The following is a 25080-nucleotide window of genomic DNA, read 5'->3' as shown; positions in this document are numbered from 1 at the left end:
TGCGTATCTGTAGTGTGTCGTGACCATATGTCAATGAATGGAGCTACAGTGAATTTATGAAATTGCTTCAATCATTTGTAATAGCTATAGCTCTGTAGTGTCGTACACTGGGCGCCGGGGAAGTATTGTACTCTGGGCATCGATGGTGAGGGTCGCCAATAAAGTGTCGTGCCCCGGGCGTCAGTTAAGTTCCCATATGTTTAATACGTCCCTCACAAGAGACACGAGAAAGTCACGCCGATACTCGAATTCCTCTTACATTCGCGTAAGCATGTCCATCGTCGATGATATGGCAGTATGGATCCGGTTCTTCAACTCCTCTGGGTTCTGCGGTGGCGTTGCTACATAAACTTTGTCCTTAATGAAACCCTACAGGAAGAAGTCAAAGCGCGTCAAATCTGGTGACCGTAGAGGCCAACTGAGAAGTGCTTATTCGCCGGTTGTTTGACGACCAATCCAACGGCCTGATAGTGTTTCCTTAAGTTCAGTGTGTGCGTGAGAATTCAGTAGGCCCCAAATTAGAGCATTGTGTTTGTTTACTTTCGCACCAAGGTGGAAAGTCGCCTCTCAAAACACAACAAATTGCATTAGTAGGTAGTTGTAACTTCCGATTGGCACTACCAGTTGATTTTGTAGGACTGCGTTAGAAAGCGGTTTACATTAGTGCGACATACTCGTCTTTCCTTCGACGGACTGTCGATACCATCTGCGAATGTTCCATCCGTTCAGTTTCGTACCTCAGCTTGAAACGTCTTTACAATATAATCACGTAATGACACTTCGTAAACTCGAGAACACACGATGATTCCTGCTGCGGGTCAAACATGTGACGGTAACCAAGAAAATAGAAGACAACAGATATCTAGTCGCAATAAATATGAACTAGAAAATTTATTAGTTCCTCCAATAAGAGCTGCGGCGGAGCGATCAATAGTTATACAGCATAATACTTTGCAATGCTTAACATTCTCTTTTTGAAACACCATGTATTCATGAGTCAACAGAAGACCATATGACGAAACAAGTTTGTTTTATATGAAACAAAAACACATATGGAATCGTTTACTTCACCCAAAATTACAGAGGCCGTGCAAAAGTAAACCAGAATATGAGCAACATACTTAAATGCAATTCAAAGAGTTCAGTACAGACAAGAAGCGTAATCAGTGACACAGTGCGATGAAACCTGCTTCCATGTCATGTCAGATGTTTTTTTGATTTTTAAGTGTGCTAAAGCGCAATTATTTCCATATAGTAATGGCCGCACAGTCTAAATTACAATTTTGGGTTTTACAGACAAATAATTTTCCAGTAAAAAGTGATCACGATGTCATTTACAAAATTTTACGAGTATCGGCCTCCCAGCTAAATGAGAAGTTAGTCTTAGTTTTTAGTTGTGACATCTCAAATATATTACTTCGGAAGGTCACAAAAACGTTTCCAGTCACGCACTTTGCTTTTGACTAGGACACTCACCCATAAAGTATAAACGAAAAATATTATCATCTAATACTCATGTATTTCGCAAATCAAAAATAAGAGAATACGCGCCATATTTTCCTGTGTTCCAAGTTAACTCCCAGACCATTAGGAGCTTTACTGTCGTTTGCTTTCGTATCATTACATGGGCAGTGCACCACTTAATAATTTGGTGTTTGTGTTCACTACTCGAAAAATAAGCCCTGCAACACAGATACCGTTACATGTATAACCAAACAAATACGAACATATTTAAACAGCCTATAACCCTTTGTGGGTGTTTTTGATAGTTTAGGCAACATTTTCGAGTTTTGCTATGGATCACAGTAGTAAATAGTAACAAAATAAGAGTGAATATTGTTTGGAATACCAATTTTATTTTTTCATCATATTACAAAGGTTGTATTTTAAAGTACCACCTTGTCCTTGCAAGCCCTCTTACTCTCGTTCTAATAAATAATTTTTAAAAATTAAAATTCTTCCCAAATCTCGCATGTATGTACTGCGATTACGTTGGAATCAATTTTATCCAGCTTCAGTAAATCTGAAGATGAGAAGGACAATTAGCTGCTCGTTCGCAGTAAAATGGTATAAATATTAATTTTAACTTCTGTCTCGACGTCCATTGTAGTTCCTTCAATTCGTCGCACAGTAGTCTTGTAGCAAATTATTTTTGTGCCTTTAAAAGTTTTCAAAGTGTGTTCATTTCACACACTGAAGTAGATACTAAAACGTTGCAGGTTTTTCAGTTCACTCATAAACTCATTTATTGCGTAAATGGAATCAATTCATGTAGAACATAAGACTACTTTCAATTCGATGCTTTCAACATTCTACTCGCAACTCAAGCAAGCCAACTCGTCCTATCTACTTTAACTTGAGAAAGCACGTATTAACAATATTTTTTCCAATATTGTTTTCAAAGTTCCTATTTAACACTTCCAACTTGAAATGTAATTTTGAAGTACATCAAAAATACGAAAGATAATTGTCACTTGCAAAAAAATTGAATTAATAATACTTATGTTGGATTCGTTTGACCATAAATTTCTGTTTGGATATAAATAAAATGTTTTACTATTTGTTCACTCAGAAATTAAAATTAATGTTATTTCAGAAAAAAATGTTAAAGTATCAGGTGAGCAAATTCTTAAAATGTATCAAGTACAAAACGTAACGAAAATAGGACTACTGATTAGTTCCATAACACTCTTCGGTGTTGAGGCGACCAACAGTTCTCAGTATCGCGCATATCCTAAGTAATGAATGAATACGTGTCAGAGTGCGCAAAGGCTTAAAAAACGGTGATTTTCAGGTAGATAATTACTGTTACTAAATGTAATTCAGTAAAAATATTTTTGTTTTCATTGCAGCTAAGAAATCCTCCAACAAATAAACATTTTGCGTTTGGTATAGATTGAATCTTTTCGTCTACATACTTCGTTTCGTCACTTTTGCAGCAAAAGCAATAATACGATCACCTTTATTTTCTGAACTTACATTCTTTGGGACTAAATTTTTTCCTGTTGTTTCTTTCTGTAAAATTGGCCTTGGAAGCGCTGGGACTGGCATGTTTTACCTTCATCTTACTTGTCAGTCCCTCAGCAACGTTATTCATCAGCTTCAGGCGTGGAATCTTTCCATACACTGTACTGCACAATTCATAAGCATTTACACTCATTGGATCTTCTTCCCGGTCCACAAGCAGATCTGAGAGAGTAACATTGGTCACACCTCCCACATTACAATTCTAGTCCTTCGCTACAGAAGAGAAATGATTGTTGATTTTAGTATCCTGCTTCTGCTTTCTACACACACTAACTTCTGTTCCATGGTGATTGGGAACAACAGTTTTATAGCCTTACCATAGAAATATCAGAATTTCAGAGGGCGACATCCTATAATCAAACTCGTCTCTTTCATTTCTGTAGAAGGTGGAAGGCCAAATTAGAAACTTTTCCTGTTTATCGCCATTATGCCAAAATCCAAAAATTTTCTCTACTTTCAGCCTTGAGGCAGGGCAAAGTATGTAAATAAAAGTTAACATATACTACACTTTCTCCTAATGCGTAATTTTTGAAATCGCCTCTCCAGAGATTCATTTCTCACTCTAAATGTAAAGGGCAAAAATGTTGTGTTGGCAGAAGAGCCAACACCGTGTTACTAGTGGAAGGCCGAAATACACGCGTTTTAGCTCACGCAGGCTGGCGTGTGGAGGGAAGAACTATACTGACGTGCGGTCTGGAACATGACAAGGAATTAGAATTCAGAAAGCGGACGTAATTACTTTGATACTTAACTTTAATCCATTAATGATGAACATCACTCTTGACGGTACATGATTCACAATGTTATCTGTTCATAATTGTAACTGAATATGGCGCCTTGCTAGGTCGTAGCAAATGACGTAGCTGAAGGCTATGCTAAACTGTCGTCTCTGCACATGAGCGTATGCAGACAGTAAACCATCGCTAGCAAAGTCGGCTGTACAACTGGGGCGAGTGCTAGGGAGTCTCTCTAAGACTAGACGTGCCGTGTGGCGGCACTCGGGTCTGCAATCACTGATAGTGGCGACACGCGGGTCCGACGTATACTAACGGACCGCGGCCGATTTAAAGGCTATCAACTAGCAAGTGTGGTGTCTGGCGGTGACACCACAAAAAACGTAGCCTTTCTGGTCTGCAGTACAACACAGTTTGTAATCACATTATACAGGTGTCATTGGGTTATATTGTTTCAATGAATTTCTACCTTTTAAGAAAATGAATCATATCGGTTTCCTCCACTCTGTCAGGTTCACACTAAGGTACCTTTCTACTTTTGCCAGGCTTTTCATGTTAGCAAATACATCTCGTTTGTTCCGTTTCTCAACAATTTCAGGTAAACTGATTTCGATCTTCATTGCATCAAATATCTTTTAAAAATTGAATCGAAACATAAATAGTTTTCAAAAACGTCGTCAAAACTTAAAGCTGCAATATTAGGCCGATTAGTATCACTTACTTCAGCAACACAGACTACATCATCGTCTACTTCCGCAACATCATTTTCTCTGGCAAATCTCAGAAGAGTTGCAAGAATTTAGTCATCTTTATTTTAAATACTATCAATGCACGAAAAGTGGTACTCTTCTGTGAAACAACATTTACAACAAAGAATCATGCCAACACTAAAAGGAGCCAGACCTAGAACCAACTAGGTCGACAAAGCTAGTGAAATACAATGAAAAACACCAAAGAAAGAAGCAAAATACTTTTGCGTAGCAATATGCATAAAGTGCACACACGGCCAGATGGTATCCCAAAGTATCACATAGTTTTAGATTTGTAACGTAAATAAAAACTATAGATTTAACAAAAGACTAGATGAAAATAGGCCCTAATCTAGATCATATCTACGCTGATACACTCAAATTGCTAACAACTGTGTGACAGTAAACACAGCAAATATGGTCCCTTCAAAGCATCTCTTCAGCTTACACAAATGTAATTTTTGAAGGGCAAAAAGATGTGAAATGTTCCCAACTCAAGTTATAAATGTTCTTGAACATATCATCATCCCATTATGTGTTATCTTCCACTAGATTCCCTATATAGAGTAAGCAACATAAAACCGAAGTCAGTAAAATCCTTACCCGACACACACACTCTGACAGTCTCTCGCGCAACTAGCGCGACAGGCGGATTTGTGTGTTACTACTGATTGTTGCTGCCGGTTGTCAGGTGGTTACGTGTTACTGAAATATACGTTTCATTGCGGTGTGGTGTTGAAAATGTAGTTGTGTAAAATGCCATATTCAGGCTTATGCTCGTTCTCAATTGTTTGAAGGGTAAATATCAAGTCTTCCCCGATGTTGTTTTCCATGTGGGACAAGATATGGTGCAGTTTATTTTGCCATGTTCGCAGAACACTAGGTATTCGATGACGAATCCTCAAAAGATTTTAGAGCGTCTACTTCACGATGAGAAAATCGGTGTTCCGTGTGCCGTTTCCGGTAGTCATATAGTGAATCGATAACCGATATATATATATATATATATATATATATATATATATATATATATATATATTACAGTAGTGTCAATAAATAAGTTTACCTCATTTTTCGATGAATTGTATACAGAGTTAACTCATGATAAAAAGTAAGAGCTTGTTCTAACAAGACAGAGCAACGTGTCAAACATCAAACGTTTCACTGAATCGCTTTCATTTAGGTTTCACAAATGAGAGAGTTGTCAGTAGTGAACTGTGCCCTCCACGTTCCCCAAAGTTGTGTAGTAGCGATTTTTTTCCTTTGGCGCCACTCAAAAGAGAGTGTATGAATCTAGTCTCCACAATACTGAGGACCTGAAGGTGAACGTTCAATGATAAATCAACGGAGTTGGGATTGTTTTACGTCAGATGGATCTCAATGTAATAAGTCAAGCACAAATATTCACCGATCACCAGGATCATTTTGAACATCTATCCAACCCAACATGAAATGCAGATCGCAATCATTAGACCAGGATATAAAACAAAATTTTAAACTACGGTACTGTACCGTAGAGAAATTATTTCATCTGTGCGGGATAGCAGTGAAAAAGGTGAGAAAGCGAATGTAATAATTTGACTGCTGTATGCATGATTAATAAGCCCTACCACACTACATAACTGCTTCAGAAAGTGCGGGTTTGAAATGCAAAGGGTTAATGGGGACAACCGTCAGTCGCGAGAATTAACAAATTCAATACCGCCAGACTCAGGGTGGGGACTTATAGCCGGTTGTGGTGAGTTAATCCTTCGGGATTTCATTCAGGTGGACGAAGACGTTGGTATCCATCATCTGACCAGAACTGAACTGTTGGTTTGTCAAGATAAGGACAAGGAAGACAATCCACTACAATCGCCAGCTCCAGTCACAATGAGCTGTTCATCTCCTACGCTCCTCCGTTCTCAGAACGGGAGCGAGTGATGTCTCCTCAGCTCGTTATCATATCGAAAATTCGCTGGACAATTCTACGTGGTAGTCGCTCCCTCAAAAGAAAATCTGTAACTAATTTTTAAAATGACTTATAACATTCTCAGTGGTATGTTTTTTTACATACTTTATACTGTATGTACTGTGTAAATATATGATGCATTATCTTCCACACTATTGAAATAAAGATGAATGAACATATGTATGTACTATAGTTTACTTTAAATCAAATTTTCGTTTGTTTGAATTTTCCCTGCATCTCTCTCAGCTATTTGAATTGGGTAATAGGTAGAACAATAACCAAAACGGCCTTGCTGTGCTGGTACTGCGAACGGCTGAAAGCAAGGGGAAACTACAGCCGTAATTTTTCCCGAGGGCATGCAGCTTTACTGTATGATTAAATGATGATGGCGTCCTCTTGGGTAAAATATTCCGGAGGTAAAATAGTCCCCCATTCGGATCTCCGGGCGGGGACTACTCAAGAGGATGTCGTTATCAGGAGAAAGAAAACTGGCGTTCTACGGATCGGAGCATGGAATGTCAGATCCCTTAATCGGGCAGGTAGGTTAGAAAATTTAAAAAGGGAAATGGATAGGTTAAAGTTCGATATAGTGGGAATTAGTGAAGTTCGGTGGCAGGAGGAACAAGACTTCTGGTCAGGTGAATACAGGGTTGTAAATACAAAATCAAATAGGGGTAATGCAGGAGTAGGTTTAATAATGAATAGGAAAATAGGAATGTGGGTAAGCTACTACAAACAGCATAGTGAACGCATCATTGTGGCCGAGATAGATACGAAGCCCACACCTACTACAGTAGTAAATGTTTATATGCAAACTAGCTCTGCAGATGACGAAGAAATTGAAGAAATGTATGATGAAATAAAAGAAATTATTCAGATTGTGAAGAGAGACGAAAATTTAATAGTCATGGGTGACTGGAATTAGAGTGTAGGAAAAGGGAGAGATGGAAACATAGTATTATGGATTGGGGCTAAGAAATGAAAGAGGAAGCCGCCTGGTAGAATTTTGCACAGAGCACAACATAATCATAGCTAACACTTGGTTTAAGAATCATGAAAGAAGGTTGTATACATGGAAGAACCCTGGAGATACTAAAAGGTATCAAATAGATTATATAGTGGTAAGACAGAGATTTAGGAACCAGGTTTTAAATTGTAAGACATTTCCAGGGGCAGATGTGGACTCTGACCATAATCTATTGGTTATGACCTGTAGATTAAAACTGAAGAAACTGCAAAAAGGTGGGAATTTAAGGAGATGGGACCTGGATAAACTGAAAGAACCAGAGGTTGTACAGAGTTTCAGGGAGAGCATAAGGGAACAATTGACAGGAATGGGGGAAAGAAATACAGTAGAAGAAGAATGGGTAGCTTTGAGGGATGAAGTAGCGAAGGCAGCAGAGGATCAAGTAGGTAAAAAGACGAGGGCTAGTAGAAATCCTTGGGTAACAGAAGAAATATTGAATTTAATTGATGAAAGGAGAAAATATAAAAATGCAGTAAATGAAGCAGGCAAAAAGGAATACAAACGTCTCAAAAATGAGATCGACAGGAAGTGCAAAATGGCTAAGCAGGGATGGCTAGAGGACAAATGTAAGGATGTAGAGGCCTATCTCACTAGGGGTAAGATGTTATTCAATCTGTATATTGAGCAAGCAGTAAAGGAAAACAAAAGAAAAATTCGGAGTCTGTATTAAGATTCATGGAGAAGAAATAAAATCTTTGAGGTTCGCCGATGACATTGTAATTTTGTCAGAGACAGCAAAGGACCCGGAAGAGCACTGAACGGAATAGACAGTGTCTTGAAAGGAGGATATATGATGAACATCAACAGATGCAAAACAAGGATAATGGAATGTAGTCTAATTAAGTCGGGTGATGCTGAGACAATTAGATTAGGAAATGGGACACTTAAAGTAGTAAAGGAGTTTTGCTATTTGGGGAGCAAAATAACTAATGATGGTCGAAGTAGAGAGGATATAAAATGTAGACTGGCAATGGCAAGGAAAGCGTTTCTGAAGAAGAGAAATTTGTTAACATCCAGTATTGATTTAAGTGTCAGGAAGTCATTTCTGAAAGTATTTGTATGGAGTGTAGCCATGTATGGAAGTGAAACATGGATGATAAATAGTTTGGACAAGAAGAGAATAGAAGCTTTCGAAATGTGGTGCTACAGAAGAATGCTGAAGATTAGATGGGTAGATCACATAACTAATGAGGAAGTATTGAATAGGATTGGGGAGAAGAGAAGTTTGTGGCACAACTTGACCAGAAGAAGGGATCGGTTGGTAGGACATGTTCTGAGGCATCAAGGGATCACCAATTTAGTATTGGAGGGCAGCGTGGAGGGTAAAAATCGTAGAGGGAGACCAAGAGATGAATACACTAAGCAGATTCAGAAGGATGTAGGTTGCAGTAGGTACTGGGAGATGATGAAGCTTGCACAGGATAGAGTAGCATGGAGAGCTGCATCAAACCAGTCTCAGGACTGAAGACGACGACAACAACAACAACAATAGGTAGAAGGTAGGGGTACGTGGCTCAGGTGGAGTGAGTAGGTCTATGGAAGGCGTTGTGAGGCCTTGTGAGGGACCTTTCATGGTGAAGAAACACTCCTTAATGTCCTCCATAACCTCAGCTCTTCTTCGAATCTGAATTTCATCTGGTCCTACTCCAAAACTCAAGCAACCTTCCTCGATGTTGACCTTCATCTTGTTGAAGCTCACATCCACACCTCTGTCCACATCAAACCCACAAACAAACAACAGTACCTTCACTTTGATAGCTGCCATCCATTCCACATCAAATGCTCCCGTCCCTACAGCCTAGGTATTCATGGCAAACGTATCTGCTCCAGTGACAAATCCCTCAACAATTACACCAATAACCTGACCACTGCTTTCCTCTCCCGCAACTATCCTGCAGACCTTGTCCACAAACAGATCTCCCGAGCAATGCATTCCTCCCCGTCCAACAACAATATTCCTACCCCCAGACCACACAGAAGCAACCCCCTTGTCACCCAATATTATCCTGGCCTCGAATACATCAACAAATTACTCCACCAGGGATATGACTTTCTCAAGTCAAGCCCTGAAATGAGATCATCCCTTTGTAACATTACGAGTCAAGACAGCTGTAACGGAACTTGAATAGCATAAAGTTATCGTTAAAAACGCACGCTGCGCGATTTGTTACGATTTGGTCGGTCATAATAGTAGTAACATGCTTTCGAATACAATTAAAATATAACGGCGATACCTGTTTAGCGTTATTGGAAATATTATGTAATAAATTAATGAGTAAGGTAGCCGATCCTATAAGAAGAGGTAAAATTGGGCATATTAAGGTGTTTTGCTTTATATCGACTAAGCCGATGATACGGCGTCTTTTTTTTCCGTTTACTCTTAGAAGAAAAAAGAAAAAAACAAGTAACGCAGTGCTAATTGTTGCGTTGTGAAAAATATAGGGGCGAATTTTAAATAGCTGCAGTGTATAATCAGACTAACAAATGGACATTCAGTTACGCGAAATAGCGGACAGCGAAGTGTGGTCATTAAATTGAGTACACCTACAGGGCGGTCAATTCCGGGATAAGTCTATTCGCATCTCACGAGGGACGCGGTATTAAGACCGTTTTTTTTTTAATTATATCACGGAGAGCGGGCTCCAATTTATAAAAAGGAGAAAAGCTGTATCATTATCATTGAATGTTGGTGCTAAGCAACCAAAACTGTTCATCAAAGGGTTTCGGTGAATGAGTGGTGAATGCGAAATGAAACTGTGAACGAAGTTATGTTAAATAAAGCAGAAGAGACAAGACAGTTTGGTCGTATCTGTTATTATTCCATAAACCGTAACATTTATTCTCGTTGTACGAAGCCTTTATAGGCGATCGTTATGACAATTTGCTTTGAAGGGATCTCGTTACGAGTTAAGTTTTGGGGACCTGGTCAACAGGGGATAGTTCGTAGATCTTAACTACTGCAGCTATTCTGGAATCAGGTGCTACCATGACCATTGTGTGTTGTCAATGGCTTAAGGTCGTCATATCTCATGCTCTAAGATTGACGCGCCTTTCCTCTTGGTATAACGGTGTCTTACGGTAACAACGACAAAGCCGACGGCGAAGGAAGATACGGTAGACCTTGACAATATTCTCCGCACACCACCCAAAGTTACCTTTTGTCGCCCCCTCTAACCTCCGTAACATCCTTGTCAAACCGTACAATATTCCCAGACTGCCTTCTCTACCCAGTGGTTCCTACCCCTGTAACCGACCCCCTGCAAAACCTGCCCCATGCATCCCCCCACAACCACCTACTCCAGCCCTGCTACTGGTAAAACATACATAATTCTATGCAGGGCCACATCTGAAACAACACACATCATTTATCAGCTGACATGCCTGCACTACACAGCCTTTTACATTGGTACGACGACAACTAGACTGGCTAAGTGGATGAACGGGCACAGATGAACTGTCCGCCTAGGAGATGTCCAATACTCAGTAGCAGAGCATGCCCTCCAGCATAATTCTAGGAACCTAGGAACCAGCTACACCATACGTGGCATTTGGCTTCTCCCACCCAACACCAGTCCCTCGGAACTGCAGAGATGGGAACTTGCACTCAACACATCCTTTCATCCCGCCATCCCCCTGGACGGAACCTATGTTAACAAACCTCACTCCCATTTACTCTTCAGTCTTCTCCCCTTTCCCTTTCCTCTTTAGCCATTCACGCATCTTTTCATCCTACATAGTTGTGTTTATCTTTATACTATATACCTCTTTACTTCTGTATGCATCCTCTTTGGTTTGAAGCTGGCACAGTACTTACAGTAGAATATCTTTGGCTTCCCTCTGACACCTGTGCCTCCATCTTTGCCACCCCTCCCTGTTTACCTTTCCCCTGTTGCTTCATAACCTGGGTTTTGAGTAACTGAATCCACTTTTCCTTCTCCCTTTTTCCCCTCTCCCCTCTCCCCTCCCTGACGAAGGAACAAAGTACTGAAAGCTAGGCTACATAAATTTTCTGTTCAGTTTTGTGTATCTATCGGCTGTACTGAGCTGAGGTAAGAACTGGCCAGCCCCTCTATCTCTTTGTTAATATTTACCATATGTTCAAGTGTTAAGAACTGTGGGTGGAAGTAAAATAATAATGAAACTTTTCTGGAGCACAAGTACACGAAGATGTAGGATGTACCTAAGTTGTAACTAAGCAGGGTAGTGATACATCCCATCTTTGATTGATAGGTATCACATCCCCAAAGATATATGTCAGGGAAAAGATGTTCATGACAGAGTAGTTACGGGGTGAGCACCCAATTGTTGGGACCTAACGATCCAGTGACCATACAGAAGTGGGTAGCAGTCAGATGACCCTACCTGCTGAAACGGAGAAGAGAGTTCCATGGGGTGGGTGGTGCAGAAGAAAGAGCTGAATGAAGTCTAAGACCGCAACATGTTAAAGACAGTAAATTTATTGTAATTGTTAATTATGATGTTGAATAGCAATCTGTTAAGTATGCAGTACAGACAGGCAGTATACGAGTTGGTAGATGTCCTCATTTATCAAGCACTGAGTTATAATTTTGAAGAAAATATAAGAAGGTGAATTGAGTCTCACTTCTTAATTATGTGGTGGAATGAATGAGAATGAGAAGTTAATTTTCAGCATCTTTATTTGTGGCCTGTAGGGAGGCAAAGTCTGACCCAAGTTGGAGGAAGAAGCCACGTGGATTAAGGGCACAGACTAACTGGATCCTGACTAATTGTACTTAACGGCAACCTAATATTCAGCAAACAACATTCATTGTATATAAAATGAGTGTTCAGGGACAACTTATTTAGGTGTTTGGTGAATGAGGTGAAGTATAACAAACCACCATTGAGCCCAACCCAAACTGGAACACTTCAGCAGTGTGCAACATCTTTAATACTTTTGAATGGAGAAAACTGATATTATATTAGATTGGTTAGTGTATAAATCATGGCAGGAATGGTACTTACTGATAAACAACAATCAGAACATTGTAAACAATGAAAATTACCCATTAAGTTTTACAATGTGTACTGATATGTATTTTCATCTAATTCTCATCAGTGCAGTGCAGCAGATAGCATAATGAGTGGCTGATGACCTACGCCAGGACATGAAACAAATGTGACAAATACAATCAATCTGGACGATCTCGAAAGCCATTTGAAACATTCACGCTTGGTAAACTAGTTGCTTTTGCTATCTACATTCCAACTGCCTTTCCTTCTATCACTCCTACAGAATGTAAATCTCATTCTGATTTAAGTAGTAGTCAGGACCTTTTTATTTTATTAATTTATTTATTTCATATTCTGTTGATGCTAATAATTATGAACTTTCACTGAATAGTATGCTGAAGTCTCAAATTATAATACAAATGCTGGGATATTTCTTTCACCTACAGGATATTACAGTGATAGTAAGTGGTTCATTGTCAATGGCTTTGCCACAGTGGTAGCATCAGTTCCCGTCTTATCACTGAAGTTAAGTGCTGTCGGGATTGGCTACAGTTCCCGTCTTATCACTGAAGTTAAGTGCTGTCGGGATTGGCTAGCACTTGGATGAGTGACTGTCCAGGGCTTCAGAGTGCTGTTGGCAAGCAGGGTGCACTCAGCCCTTGTGGGCCCAGTTGAGGGGCTAATTGATTGAGAAGTAGGAGCTGTGGTCTGACAACAGCCAGGAGAACTGTGTGCTGACCACATGCTCCTCCACATCTGCATCCATTGATGCCTGTCAGCTGACGATGACACAGCATTCGATTGGTACCATTGGGTCTTCAGAGACCTGTTCAGATGGAGTTTAGTTTTTAGTGGTTTATCATAATATGTACAAGTGATTTTGTATGTTGTTAACATTACACAAGCTGCAACATAAATGGGAACAGAATGTGAGCCACAAAGTGTAGATTAAATTTTTTTATTTCTATGATCACAAAATTGTTAGGTCCTTAGACTACTGGTTTTGGTCAGCAATAAGTATTTGGAGGTCTGTTTTAAAATGTGCCCTAATGTAATGAAGCCATAGTGACATCATCGAAAGATACATTCAGTGCTATTCTGCTTTTCTGTGTATCTTTTGATGGTGGCAATATGGCTTCTTTACAATAGGACATGTTTTAAAACAGATATGAAGATGGTTCTTGCTGAGCAGAACCAGTGGCTTAAGGACCTAAAAATTCTGTACTCATAGACAGAAATGGAAGGAATTTATTTTTAATATTACTCACAGATTTTAAATTACGATATGCAGATCATTTCTAGTACACCATAAATGAGGATGTAATATTTCTTGATGTCAAAAAATGTGTGCAGTAAAAGATAACATTTTGCATATTTTTTGTAAAAATTTGGATAGGTCACCACCAAGATGTTTGACATGGTATTGTAGGAATTGTCTCTCCTGATGCTTCAGTTATGTCCTTCTTTGTGCATCTTGCTGAGGTTTTCTCCTCTATGTAAGTCTTGTTTATTGTGTGTATGATGGGTGTCATACATTCTGTCAATTTTTTCTTCTTCAGTATCTACAGTGAAAGACATCAATGAGATAAGTGCTGGTGTGTCATGATGAAGATTCCCAACTGTTTGAATAAATCCATGCAAGGTTGACTGGATTATTTTTTTTTCTCCATGTGGTACTGCATTAATCTGCCTCTTGCTTCTCAACAGGAAATTGCTTCCGATCCCCAGCTCTTTGTCGAGGGTGCATCAAGATTTGACGTTCAACAAGGAGAACTTGGTAAATTTCAAATTACGTTTTTCACATTAAAGTTTTTTTTTAAATATAGATATCATAATTTAACATTAGAATAATATCCCAAGGAAACAGAATGTCTGGTACATGGTTACCTCCAGGAGGACATAATGCAGAGTACTGCCAATAGAAACACATAACAGAGCAAAAAACCTATTCCAACTTTTGGAATAATTGGATGCTTGCCTAGAGAGAAGAGGCACCTTACAAAGGTGGGTTCATTCATTCAGATGGTAGAATGAGATCGACCCAACTGTTTTGAGAAAGGGGGGAAACGAGGATGAAGGGTGAGGTGTTACAGTAGGAATTCGATGATGAGACGTAATTGATAGAACAGTGTGAGATGTTACTCTTTCTTAAACAAATTTCTGCAGCATTTAATCCTGTTTTCCTCTGAAACAAATACAGGTTGTCCATTATTCAAGTGCCAGTTTTAAAAACTCTGTAGAAAGAGAACCACTGCTCAGAATGATGTGAAGTTTGAACACCATATTGACGCAAGGGAACATATAATGGAGGAAAAAAAAAACTAAGATCTTATCATAGATTACACTGTAAACATATTTAACATAAATAGGGTTGGCCACAAATGACAGATGAATTGCAATATGACGACAATGGTTGGAGTTGCACATTACACCATCCCTACTGTTCGGTGTATGTGACAGCACAAGTTTAGCAGTCAACAGCTGTGGCACTGTTAATTAGGCAAGCCCATCCACTATGGCAAGGTCATCCAACATTGGATGCCAAAAATCTATTTTTAGTTGTCCTCAGCAAAAACCACACAAAAATCAAAATTACATTTGTTTCTAATTGTTGTAAGACTGGTGCGAGACATGTTCAGTATGCTGTCCATTGTTTTCTGCCACAAGTTGAAATTGGGGAAACAGTATATTCCTAAAGACATAAGTGTCTCGGGAGGTGGAGGGGGAGGGAGGTTGTCACATTCGTGCGCAATACAATCACCTTTGCAGAATGAATTGGTACTGCTTGATCTGTACCGGGTGATCAAAAAGTCAGTATAAATTTGAAAATGTAATAAGCCATGGAATAATGTAGATAGAGAGGTAAAAATTGACACACATGCTTGGAATGACATGGAAAAAAAAAAAAAAAAAAAAGACAAAGGTCACAAAATGTCTGACAGATGGCGCTGGACAGCAAAACTGCTACAGTCATGGGTGAGAGGTACACCGATATGTTACAGAATCGCATCATGCCCAGCCTGGCTGATGAACACCTGCTGGAACGTACGATGTTTATGCAGAATGGCGCTCCACCCCATATTGCTAGATGCGTGAAAGATCTCTTGCGCGCGTAGTTTGGCGATGATCGTGTGCTCAGCCGCCACTTTCTTCATGCTTGGCCTCCCAGGTCCCCATACCTCAGTCCATGTGATTATTGGGTTTGGGATTACCTGAAGTCGCAAGTCTATTGTGATCGACAGACATCTCTAGTGATGCTGAAACACAACATCCAACGCCAATGCCTCACCATAATCCCAGACATGCTCTACAGTGCTGTTCACAACATTATTCCTTGACTACAGCTATTGTTAAGGAATGATGGACATATTGAGCATTTCCTGTAAAGAACATCATCTTTGCTTTGTCTTACTTTGTTACGCTAATTATTGCTATTCTGATCAGATGAAGTGCCATCTGTCAGACATTTTTTGAACTGTTGTATTTTTTTGGTTCTAATAAAACCTCATGTCATTCCAAGCATGTGTGTCAATTTGTACCTCTCTATCTACATTATTCTGTGATTTATTCAGTTTTCAAATTTATACTGACTTTTTGATCACCCGGTATACAGATTTAACATTGCCCATATCTTAAAACTCTGCTTATTGACATGTCCTTGATGATGGAAATAGGCTTCATATGTCCACAGAATGTTCTGTCACCATTTACTGTCCACTTTAATGTGAGCACAAAATTCCAGAGTGAATGTTTGTGTTGCTGGCATGTTAGCAGGAACCAACTCCTGAACATGGGTAATTTTGTATGGATAACAGTGAAAGCTGTTTCGTAGCATTTTATGCACCTTGCACTGTACGTTTGCACGCTACTGCTCGACCCCTACTGCAGTGCTGTGCCCACATCTTTGACAGACATCAGATCAACTGCTTTCCTCCCTCTGCCACATTCCACTTGAAAAGAACATGTGTTTTCAAATTTTGTAATCATTACCTCCAGGCCCTTAGCAGACATTGGAACAATGCCTTTCTTCATACCCTTGAGTGACTTAAAATACTACAGGGCTACTGATGGACAGTTAAGATTCTTGTAAAAGAGCTTTATCAGCAGCATATAGTCCTCTGTGGAGGTAGTGGTGTTGGGTTTCTCACATGCAAACTGAGAAACAGCTGTGTGTGTTATGCATATGTTGATGTGCACATTCTGGCACAGTGCCATCTACTGGTCACATTCCTGTCCCCTCCTTATGATTCACTTTGTGTCAATAAAATGCTGTTCAAACTTGATGTCATTCGCAACACTTGTTTTCTTTCTACAGTGTTTTGAAACAGAAACTCAGACAGGAGATTCTTAACACCTGGGACTGAATAATATTGTTCTAGGAAGGGAGAACTCTACTTAATTCAGAGAAAAATTCATAATTTAATCAGTACTTGAAACTCCACTACCACAAGTCTTGTAAATTTCTTAAGTGTGTCAAGACAAAAAGGAAGATCTATATACTATGATAAAAAATAAAATGATCCAAGAACAGGACAGAAACAATGTGGAACATTATTATATGATAAGCACAAAAAGGCAGTACAAATAAAACGGAAAACACAGCAAGAAATTGACACATTCAAATCATTGGCCAACAAATTTAATGATTACTTCCTCATGGTGACAGCAAACATTGCAATCATTACGAAACAAACAAATATAGAAGCATTATATTTATTTGTGTAGACGCTGCATGCACTATCAACAGACAAACTGTAAGGAGATTACAAAAATTCACCAGATCACCAAAAAGTAAGAATCCTAAATACTGTCTTGGTGTTTCCAGCAGAGTATTAAAACTTTGTACTGATTTAAGAGCACTACCCTTAAGCAATCTATGTAATCAATCAAAGACTAGGGGTAGGTTTCCCAAGAGACTGATACAGGGTGTTCTTCCACTCATTTATAATACTGAAGATAATTGCTCTTTATATTATAAACCTAACATGGTGGAATTATGAATCAAGTACATAAGAACAGTTTGTTAAATGTCTTTGCCTGGCTTTTGTAGAAGACTATTCAGAGAGAAAGCTGTAAAAGGCTCTGTAGATGAAGTCCTGACAGAGATAAACAAGAAAGATTATCCTTTTGATACATTACATTACCTTGTCTAAGCCTCGGCACAGAGTACTATAGGATGGACAAAGATGTTATGGCATGAATGATATTCCTCTTTCATGGGTGGAATTTCTCATACATAAGAGAAATCCATGGAGAAGAAATAAATACTTTGTGGTTCGCCGATGACATTGTAATTCTGTCAGAGACAGCAAAGGACCTGGAAGAGCACTGAACGGAATGGACAGTGTCTTGAAAGGAGGATATAAGATGAACATCAACAAAAGCAAATCAAGGATAATGGAATGTAGTCGAATTAAATCGGGTGATGCTGCGGGAATTAGATTAGCAAATGAGAAGCTTAAAGTAGTAAATGAGTTTTGCTATTTGGGGAGCAAAATAACTGATGATGGTCGAAGTAGAGAGGTTATGAAATGTAGACTGGCAATGGCAAGGAAAGCGTTTCTGAAGAAGAGAAATTTGTTAACATCGAGTATAGAATTAAATGTCAGGTAGTCGTTTCTGAAAGTATTTGTATGGAGTGTAGCCGTGTATGGAAGTGAAACATGGACGATAAATTGTTTAGACAAGAAGAGAATAGAAGCTTTCGAAATGTGGTGCTACAGAAGAATGCTGAAGATTAGATGGGTAGATCACATAACTAATGGGGAAGTATTGAATAGAATTGGAGAGAAGAAAAATTTATGGCACAACTTGACTAGAAGAAGGGATATTGGTAGGGCATATTCTGAGGCATCAAGGGATCACAAATTTAATATTGGAGGGCAGTGTGGAGGGTAAAAATCGTAGAGGGAGACCAAGAGATGAATACACTCAACATATTCAGAAGGATGTAGGTTGCAGTAGGTACTGGGAGATGAAGAACCTTGCGCAGATTAGAGTAGCATGGAGAGCTGCATCAAACCAGTCACTTGACCACAACAACAACAACGAGAAAAAAGAGAATCACATTGACAGACCGCGTTAAAGGAAAGAAACTAACATCATAATGCTGAAGATAATATACTAAGTTCCATAAGGATTACTATTGGCTCTGTTCTCACTCGAAACCTGCATGAATGACTGTCAGATGACTTAGAAGATCTGCTCAAAAAGAGCATTGTTAGCTGAAGGCACAACCTTACTAATATAGGATCTAAACTTAACCTGACCAGACACACCTCACAAATTTATATTAGGCAATTTAAAATGAGCGAGAAAGTTAGCACTCGAAGTTGACATTAGTAGTACGACATTGAATGAAGCACTGGTTGCAAAATGCCATGGTGATCTACTAGGTAACAAGTTAAAATTGAGCAAATACACTGGTAAGTTAATAAAGAAGTTAAAACCGAGCGAGGTGGCGCAGTGGTTAGACATTTGACTCGCATTCGGGAGGATGACGGTTCAATCCCGCGTCCGGCCATCCTGATTTAGGTTTTCCGTGATTTCCCTAAATCACTCCAGGCAAATGCCGGGATGGTTCCTCTGAAAGGGCACGGCTGACTTCCTTCCCCATCCTTCCCTAATCCGATGAGACCGATGACCTCGCTGTCTGGTCTCCTTCCCCAAACAACCCAAATAAAGAAGTTAAGTTCAGCATGCCTTTAATTAATTAATCATCATCTTTTGATCACTTTGATAGTGATACTGGGTATGTCAGGTTACATTTGGATATGTTACAAAGTATTTGGTATTTACATATAAGCAGATTCAAATTACTCAGGCATGTGTAAAAAGGATTAATAGTTTACACCATTATAAATAAGCTTATACACACATTTACAGAGTAGTATCAGACGGTGTTAAGAAAAATATGTACAATTAAGCATATATACTGTGGCCACCAGCACAATGTCTTCACATTATTTACTCAGAATTTATAGAAGAATCTCCTACTAAAGAATTTGTATAATTGCATAAAAACTTGTTTACACTGAAACGACAGGCTGACACCAAATTGCACCTTAATTTTTGTTTGACAGTGTTTTTAAGTTTTTAATACTGCTTGTAAGTGTGTTATAAAATATTTTAGGTCTTTTGTCAGTTAAGTCTTTTTGTATACATGTGGTTGTTTTCTCTGTAAAGCATGCTGTAATTGTACATACTTTTGTTCATAAAATCTGTGCAGTTTCTTTTTAAGAACATAATAGCTTCATACATGTACAGAGCAGGCACTGTCAGTATCCGTAATTCTTTGAATTTGTTTCTGCAGGGCTGCCTTGGTGATAGGTTTCCTATGGCTAATCACTTTCTTTTGCTGTTAGAAGCATGTCACTATGTGATTTAAAGAAAAGTGTGTCAGCTGATTATGCCTGTTTTTGCTCCATGTTATCTTCAGGAATTGTGTTCCAGGGAAGTGCACCTGAAGTAAATGAAGTATTTATCAAGTAGAAGCAAACAGTAAGAATATTGTGTGAAGGAGATAATCGTACATCTTGCAGAGATATCTTAAAGCATCTTGGAATTCTTATACTCACTTCAGAATGCCTTTACTCCTTAATGGTTTTTGTTGTTACCAATAAAAAATCAGTATTAGTGAAACTGTAATTTGTGAAGTCGCCAGGTCATAAAAATAATTTTCATGTAAACTTTGTCTCAATTTGTAGCATTCAGAATGGAATTAGACATCTCCTGCAAAGATAATCAGGGAGCTTACATCTAACATAAAGAAAGAAACTGGGAAGACAAACTGAAAAAAAGTTCTCATTAGCCATCACTTTTGCAGACTGTCTGAAAATCTAGATTCAGTAACCGAAAATTCCTTTTGACTACGTGACATGTAACTGTTTATTTCAAAACTCAATGAAAAGTAGTTCTGTGTTATTTATTTTGGAAATGTAGATGATTGTTATCTTTCAAAAAATACAAACCTTATCAAGTAAATATTAAGGTGCCAATTAAAGATAAACAAGTTACATAATGCAGCTGAGGAAGCAGCTGCGTTTTTCAAAGTAATAGCTTTATCTCAGATTTACTAAGTTACTTTGTGCTTGCATCAGCACATACTTCAAAATTTTTTATGATTTTGTTGTCTTTTGTTACTATTCATATACACTGACTCGTTCCACATCTCTGAAGATTTGCTTTCTTGAGGGAATCTATTGAACATGAATGAATGAGTTAACAATGATGTATAATAATCAATTACTTGTTTTCTACTCTAATTTGTTCAATATTATTTGTAGGTGACTGCTGGTTGTTAGCTGCTGTTGCCAACCTTACACTTAACCATAATTTGTTTGCTCAGATTGTTCCTCAAGACCAAGATTTTGGAGATAAATATGCTGGTATCTTCCATTTTCGGTAAGATAGTTATAAATTCATCAAACTGGTTATATGTCATCCAGTCTGGACAAACTTGTCACTCATATCAGAAAAATTGTCATGATAAATTTCTCATATGATTAACATATATTGGATGGCCAGCAGGAGGTAGATTTTTGCTATACCGGTCTCATTGTACATAAGTCAGCCGATTTGTATCATATCTGAATATACTTTTATGTACAGCTCCTTCCATTCTCAAAGTAATCATTCAAAGACAATTAAGCATGTGTTCAACCAGACTGCCACTTCCCTTGGCAAGCATTTACCAAACGTCTATTTTTCTCAAGTGGTGATCCCAACACTACTTCATGATATATGTCCATTTCATTCTTTTCATCCTTCTGCAACTCTAAAGTTAAAATACTCCCATATCTACATGCTCTATTATCTCACTCTCCACATTTTAGTTTAAAATATTGACTTTTGGTTTCTTTCTTCAGTGTCATGGCTTTGTTTGATACTGTCAAGTATTTCTGTTGAAAGCTTGTTTGGCTCATACAGACTGCCCCTTGTAATCCTTTACTTATGTAATTTTTCTTTTTAGTTAGCAAAATTCTTAAATTTTCTCTCTCCTCCTGTGCTTAATTTCGATGTTTAGTTCAGGGCAATTTTTTTCTCCATTCATTTTGTTTACTTTTTCATTAAGCAAAATTTTCGTCCCATTTACTAGGTTTTCCAAGTTTTTGTGTATCTGCCCACCTAGTAACCATAGTTTCATTTAAACATGTTTGCAAATTGTAAATAAATTGTGAAGCTCTGTATTACATTCCCATTCTCCTGAAATGCTCATCATCATCATCATAATAGAATTACATTATAAATGCTTTTCTTGAAATTATTAGCATAAAATCAGAATAATTTGTGAAATAAGTTTCGTCTTAACTGTACTTTCATTTCTTATTAACTACTATCTCATTAGATTCAGTTTTTGTTCTTCTGTAACCAATTACAGATATTGACTTATATGCATAAATTTGCAAATAGATGATAGATCAATAGTTTCCTTACAGTGTTGCTGTGATTTCATTGGGCATGTTATAATGTTTCTCTGGAAATCTCATTCCACATAACTTATTTCATTGATTTTATACATCAGGAGCATTCATAAGGCCTCAAATTTGTTATTGAAATTTAATGCCTCCACAAACATTTCAGTAGCAGCTGCTCTCTTGTTTGATCTCAAATCTTAACTACTTTGTCAAAGCCAAACTACAGTTAACAGTTACTTGCTTGCTACACATCATCCCCATACCACATATCCTTGTCTTGAAACCAACACTTGATGAAATGTGTCATCATTATTGAGTTTAACAGAACAAACAACATTATAGCTGGAATAAAATAACATTGTCAACAAATCAACTGATAAACAGTGAGCCATGCCTTACATGGCTTAGCATGTTAAAGTGGCGGGGGTGGAAAAACAATCAGCACATGGGACTCGAAAGAACTAAGATTGTGTAACCTCTACCACTCATTGAAATGTCAACCATGAAGTTATTTTAAACAGAGTAAAATATCCCACTAACATTGCATATAATTTAAGTTTTATTGTTGTCTTATGAATGTAACCATTTTGGACTTGTGATGAGCAGTGCAATAATCGGCCTCTATCTCCTATAAAGATCAGCAGTTCCTCTAAGTAAATGGTATTCTCTTTAAAGTGCCCTGTGTAATTTAGCAAAAACAATTTTTTCATTCATCTGAATAAATGTTTTAGCATTAAGCAGTAAGAGTATTTGTGGCAATGTCTAATTTCCTCAGGGATGTTATGAAATAAAAATGATACCTTTTACACTTTTTTCAGATTTTGGCAATATGGACGTTGGGTGGATGTTGTTATAGACGACAGACTTCCTACTTGTTATGGGCAGCTTGTGTTTTTGCATTCCACAGAACGTAATGAATTCTGGAGTGCTTTGCTTGAAAAAGCGTATGCAAAGTAAGTTAATAAAATGGAATATGTCCATACTCAAACATTGCTCTAATTTTCATTTAGTTCAACCAGAAAATTTAAAATTCTAATAAACTTCAGGCAGCCTGCCTTCTGAAAGCATTTCAGTGAGAACTTGTAGGTTGGTATTTTGTTACACAGTCCCCCCTGCGAGTCCGGGGTAAGAATAGGCCCGAGGTATTCCTGCCTGTCGTAAGAGGCGACTAAAATGAGTTTCAACTGTTTCAGCCTTCCATGTGATGGTCCCCCTTGGGGTTTGACCTCCATTTTTCAAAATTCTACAGAAGTACGAGCCTTTTGGGGAAGGACACCTTACGTGGTGTACCACTGGTCCTAAGTGCACTAAGACCTTGGCACTCAGCACTGTACCGGCGTTGTAACCATGCCCGCTATTCCTCAAATTGGGCCTAAACACCTGATGGGTTGTACAAGTTATGCCCATAGTGCGTCCCCATCTGCACCAGCGATCATGATGGACTTTCCATGGCACCAGAAATCCAGCACGGTAGCCAGCTCGTTGTGGTGGGATCGTCATGTACCCTCTAGGTTGTAGCCTCCTGACAACACAGGGATCGTACTGCCGATACCTGAGCTGCACCCTCCCCACGTCGGCCAAGGAGTAGATGCCCGTCTCCTTGGGGCATCAGCACTCCCGGCAACGGTCGTCCTGCCAGGTGGCCCTTGCTGAGGCTGGGTGGCGCCCGTGGGGAGAGCCCCTGGTCGGAGTGGGTGGTATCGGGGCGGACGTTTCGCAGATGAAACGTCAACACGTATCAGGTCGCTCTGCGGCCGAGTCTTTCAAAAGAAAAGGTACCGTTTCTAGTTCTGGTTCTCCTGCCCTTTCCCCCTTGGCCACTCCCTGGGAGGAGGGACAGGCCCACCGGCTTGGGGCGAAGTACTTCCCCCGCTATTTGGTCTGTTCTCGAACCGATGGGGGGACGTTCGCCACCTCCAAGCCCATGTTCTTTGTTCAGCACATTGAGGACATCTTTGGGGAAATTGAGGCTCTCAGCAAGATGCGTTCGGGGTCCGTTCTTATAAAGACGACCTCCGCCACACAGTCGGCAGCGCTCCAGGCGTGCAACCGCCTAGGGGACATCCCAGTGTCCATTGTCCCGTATCTGGCACTAAATAGGACACAGGGGGTTATTTTTCATCGTGACCTCTTGCTACAATCTGATGAGGAGCTCAGGGTCAACCTGGAGCGCCGAGGCGTGCATTTCGTCCGGCGAGTCCAGCGCGGCCCCAAAGACCGTCGCATCGACACCGGGGCCTTTATCCTCGCCTTCGAGGGGGACGTTCTCCCGGAGAAGGTAAAGGTGATGTGCTACCGGTGCGACATGCGACCTTACGTCCCGCCTCCTATGTGCTGTTTTCGGTGTTTGCGCTTTGGGCACATGTCGTCACGGTGTGAGGCTGAGCCCCTTTGTGGCGATTGCGGACGTCCTCTTCGTGAGGAACATACATGGACCCCACCACCTCGGTGCATTAATTGCCCTGGCCTCCACTCGCCTAGATCCTCAGACTGCCCCGCATATCAGAAGGAGAAGAAGATACAAGAACTCAAAACTTTGGATCGGCTCTCTTATTCTGAGGCCAGGAAGAAGTATGACCGCCTCCATCCCGTGCCGTTGACCACTTCGTTGGCCTCAGTTGTGTCCACTCCTTCCGCAGTATCCTCACCCCTATCCCGTCCCCCCTCCGCCTCCTCCGCCCATCAGGGGGCTCTGCATCTGCCTCCCAAATCCCTCCCTTCCAAATCCTCCTCCCCCGTGGCCCCCACCCCCTCTGCCCCAGGGGCCACCCTTCCTCCTCCTCCTCTCCCCCCGCCACCTGAGAAGCGATCCTCTTCTCAGGCGTCCATCGGGGAAACGTTCCGGACCCCAGCTTCCGAGGTCCGGTGTTCCAAAACGGACTCCGCGCGTGAGGACCTTCTTCGGGTCCAGCCCACCATCCCTGTGCCTCCTCGGCCTTCCAAGAAGGCCTCAAAGAAGTAGACTCTATCCCCCTCTCCACCCCGGCGTGTTTCGTCTGACGCTCCATCCGTGAGTCGCTGCTCCCGGCCGTCCTCAGTTTCGCCGGGACGCTCTGCTGCCAGGCGCTCAGCTGGCCTCTCGTCGGCAAATGATGCTGCTCCTGCTACACAACCAGGGATAGCGGCCGCAGCTGGCGACGAGTCGATGGAACCGGATCCGCCTCCCGTCGGTTGTAGCGTTGTTCCCTCGCAACCTGGCCCT

At 40.0% G+C, this 25080-nt stretch overlaps 1 protein-coding gene across 5 annotated transcripts in view; it reads left to right on the top strand.

Moving 5' to 3' along the window:
* Nucleotides 1-25080, top strand: part of LOC124607819 (calpain-A) — a 602483-nt gene that overhangs the window by 462324 nt on the left and 115079 nt on the right. For all 5 annotated transcript variants that reach the window (XM_047139938.1, XM_047139936.1, XM_047139939.1 and 2 more), the window contains 3 exons: nucleotides 14170-14239; nucleotides 20748-20865; nucleotides 22697-22831. In XM_047139938.1, the coding sequence (XP_046995894.1) occupies nucleotides 14170-14239; nucleotides 20748-20865; nucleotides 22697-22831 (323 nt within the window). The remainder of the gene's footprint in view (nucleotides 1-14169; nucleotides 14240-20747; nucleotides 20866-22696; nucleotides 22832-25080) is intronic.

This window comes from Schistocerca americana, chromosome 1, assembly GCF_021461395.2.
Source record: "Schistocerca americana isolate TAMUIC-IGC-003095 chromosome 1, iqSchAmer2.1, whole genome shotgun sequence".
NCBI lineage: Eukaryota > Metazoa > Arthropoda > Insecta > Orthoptera > Acrididae > Schistocerca > Schistocerca americana.
This window is presented reverse-complemented; position numbering and strand designations above follow the sequence as displayed.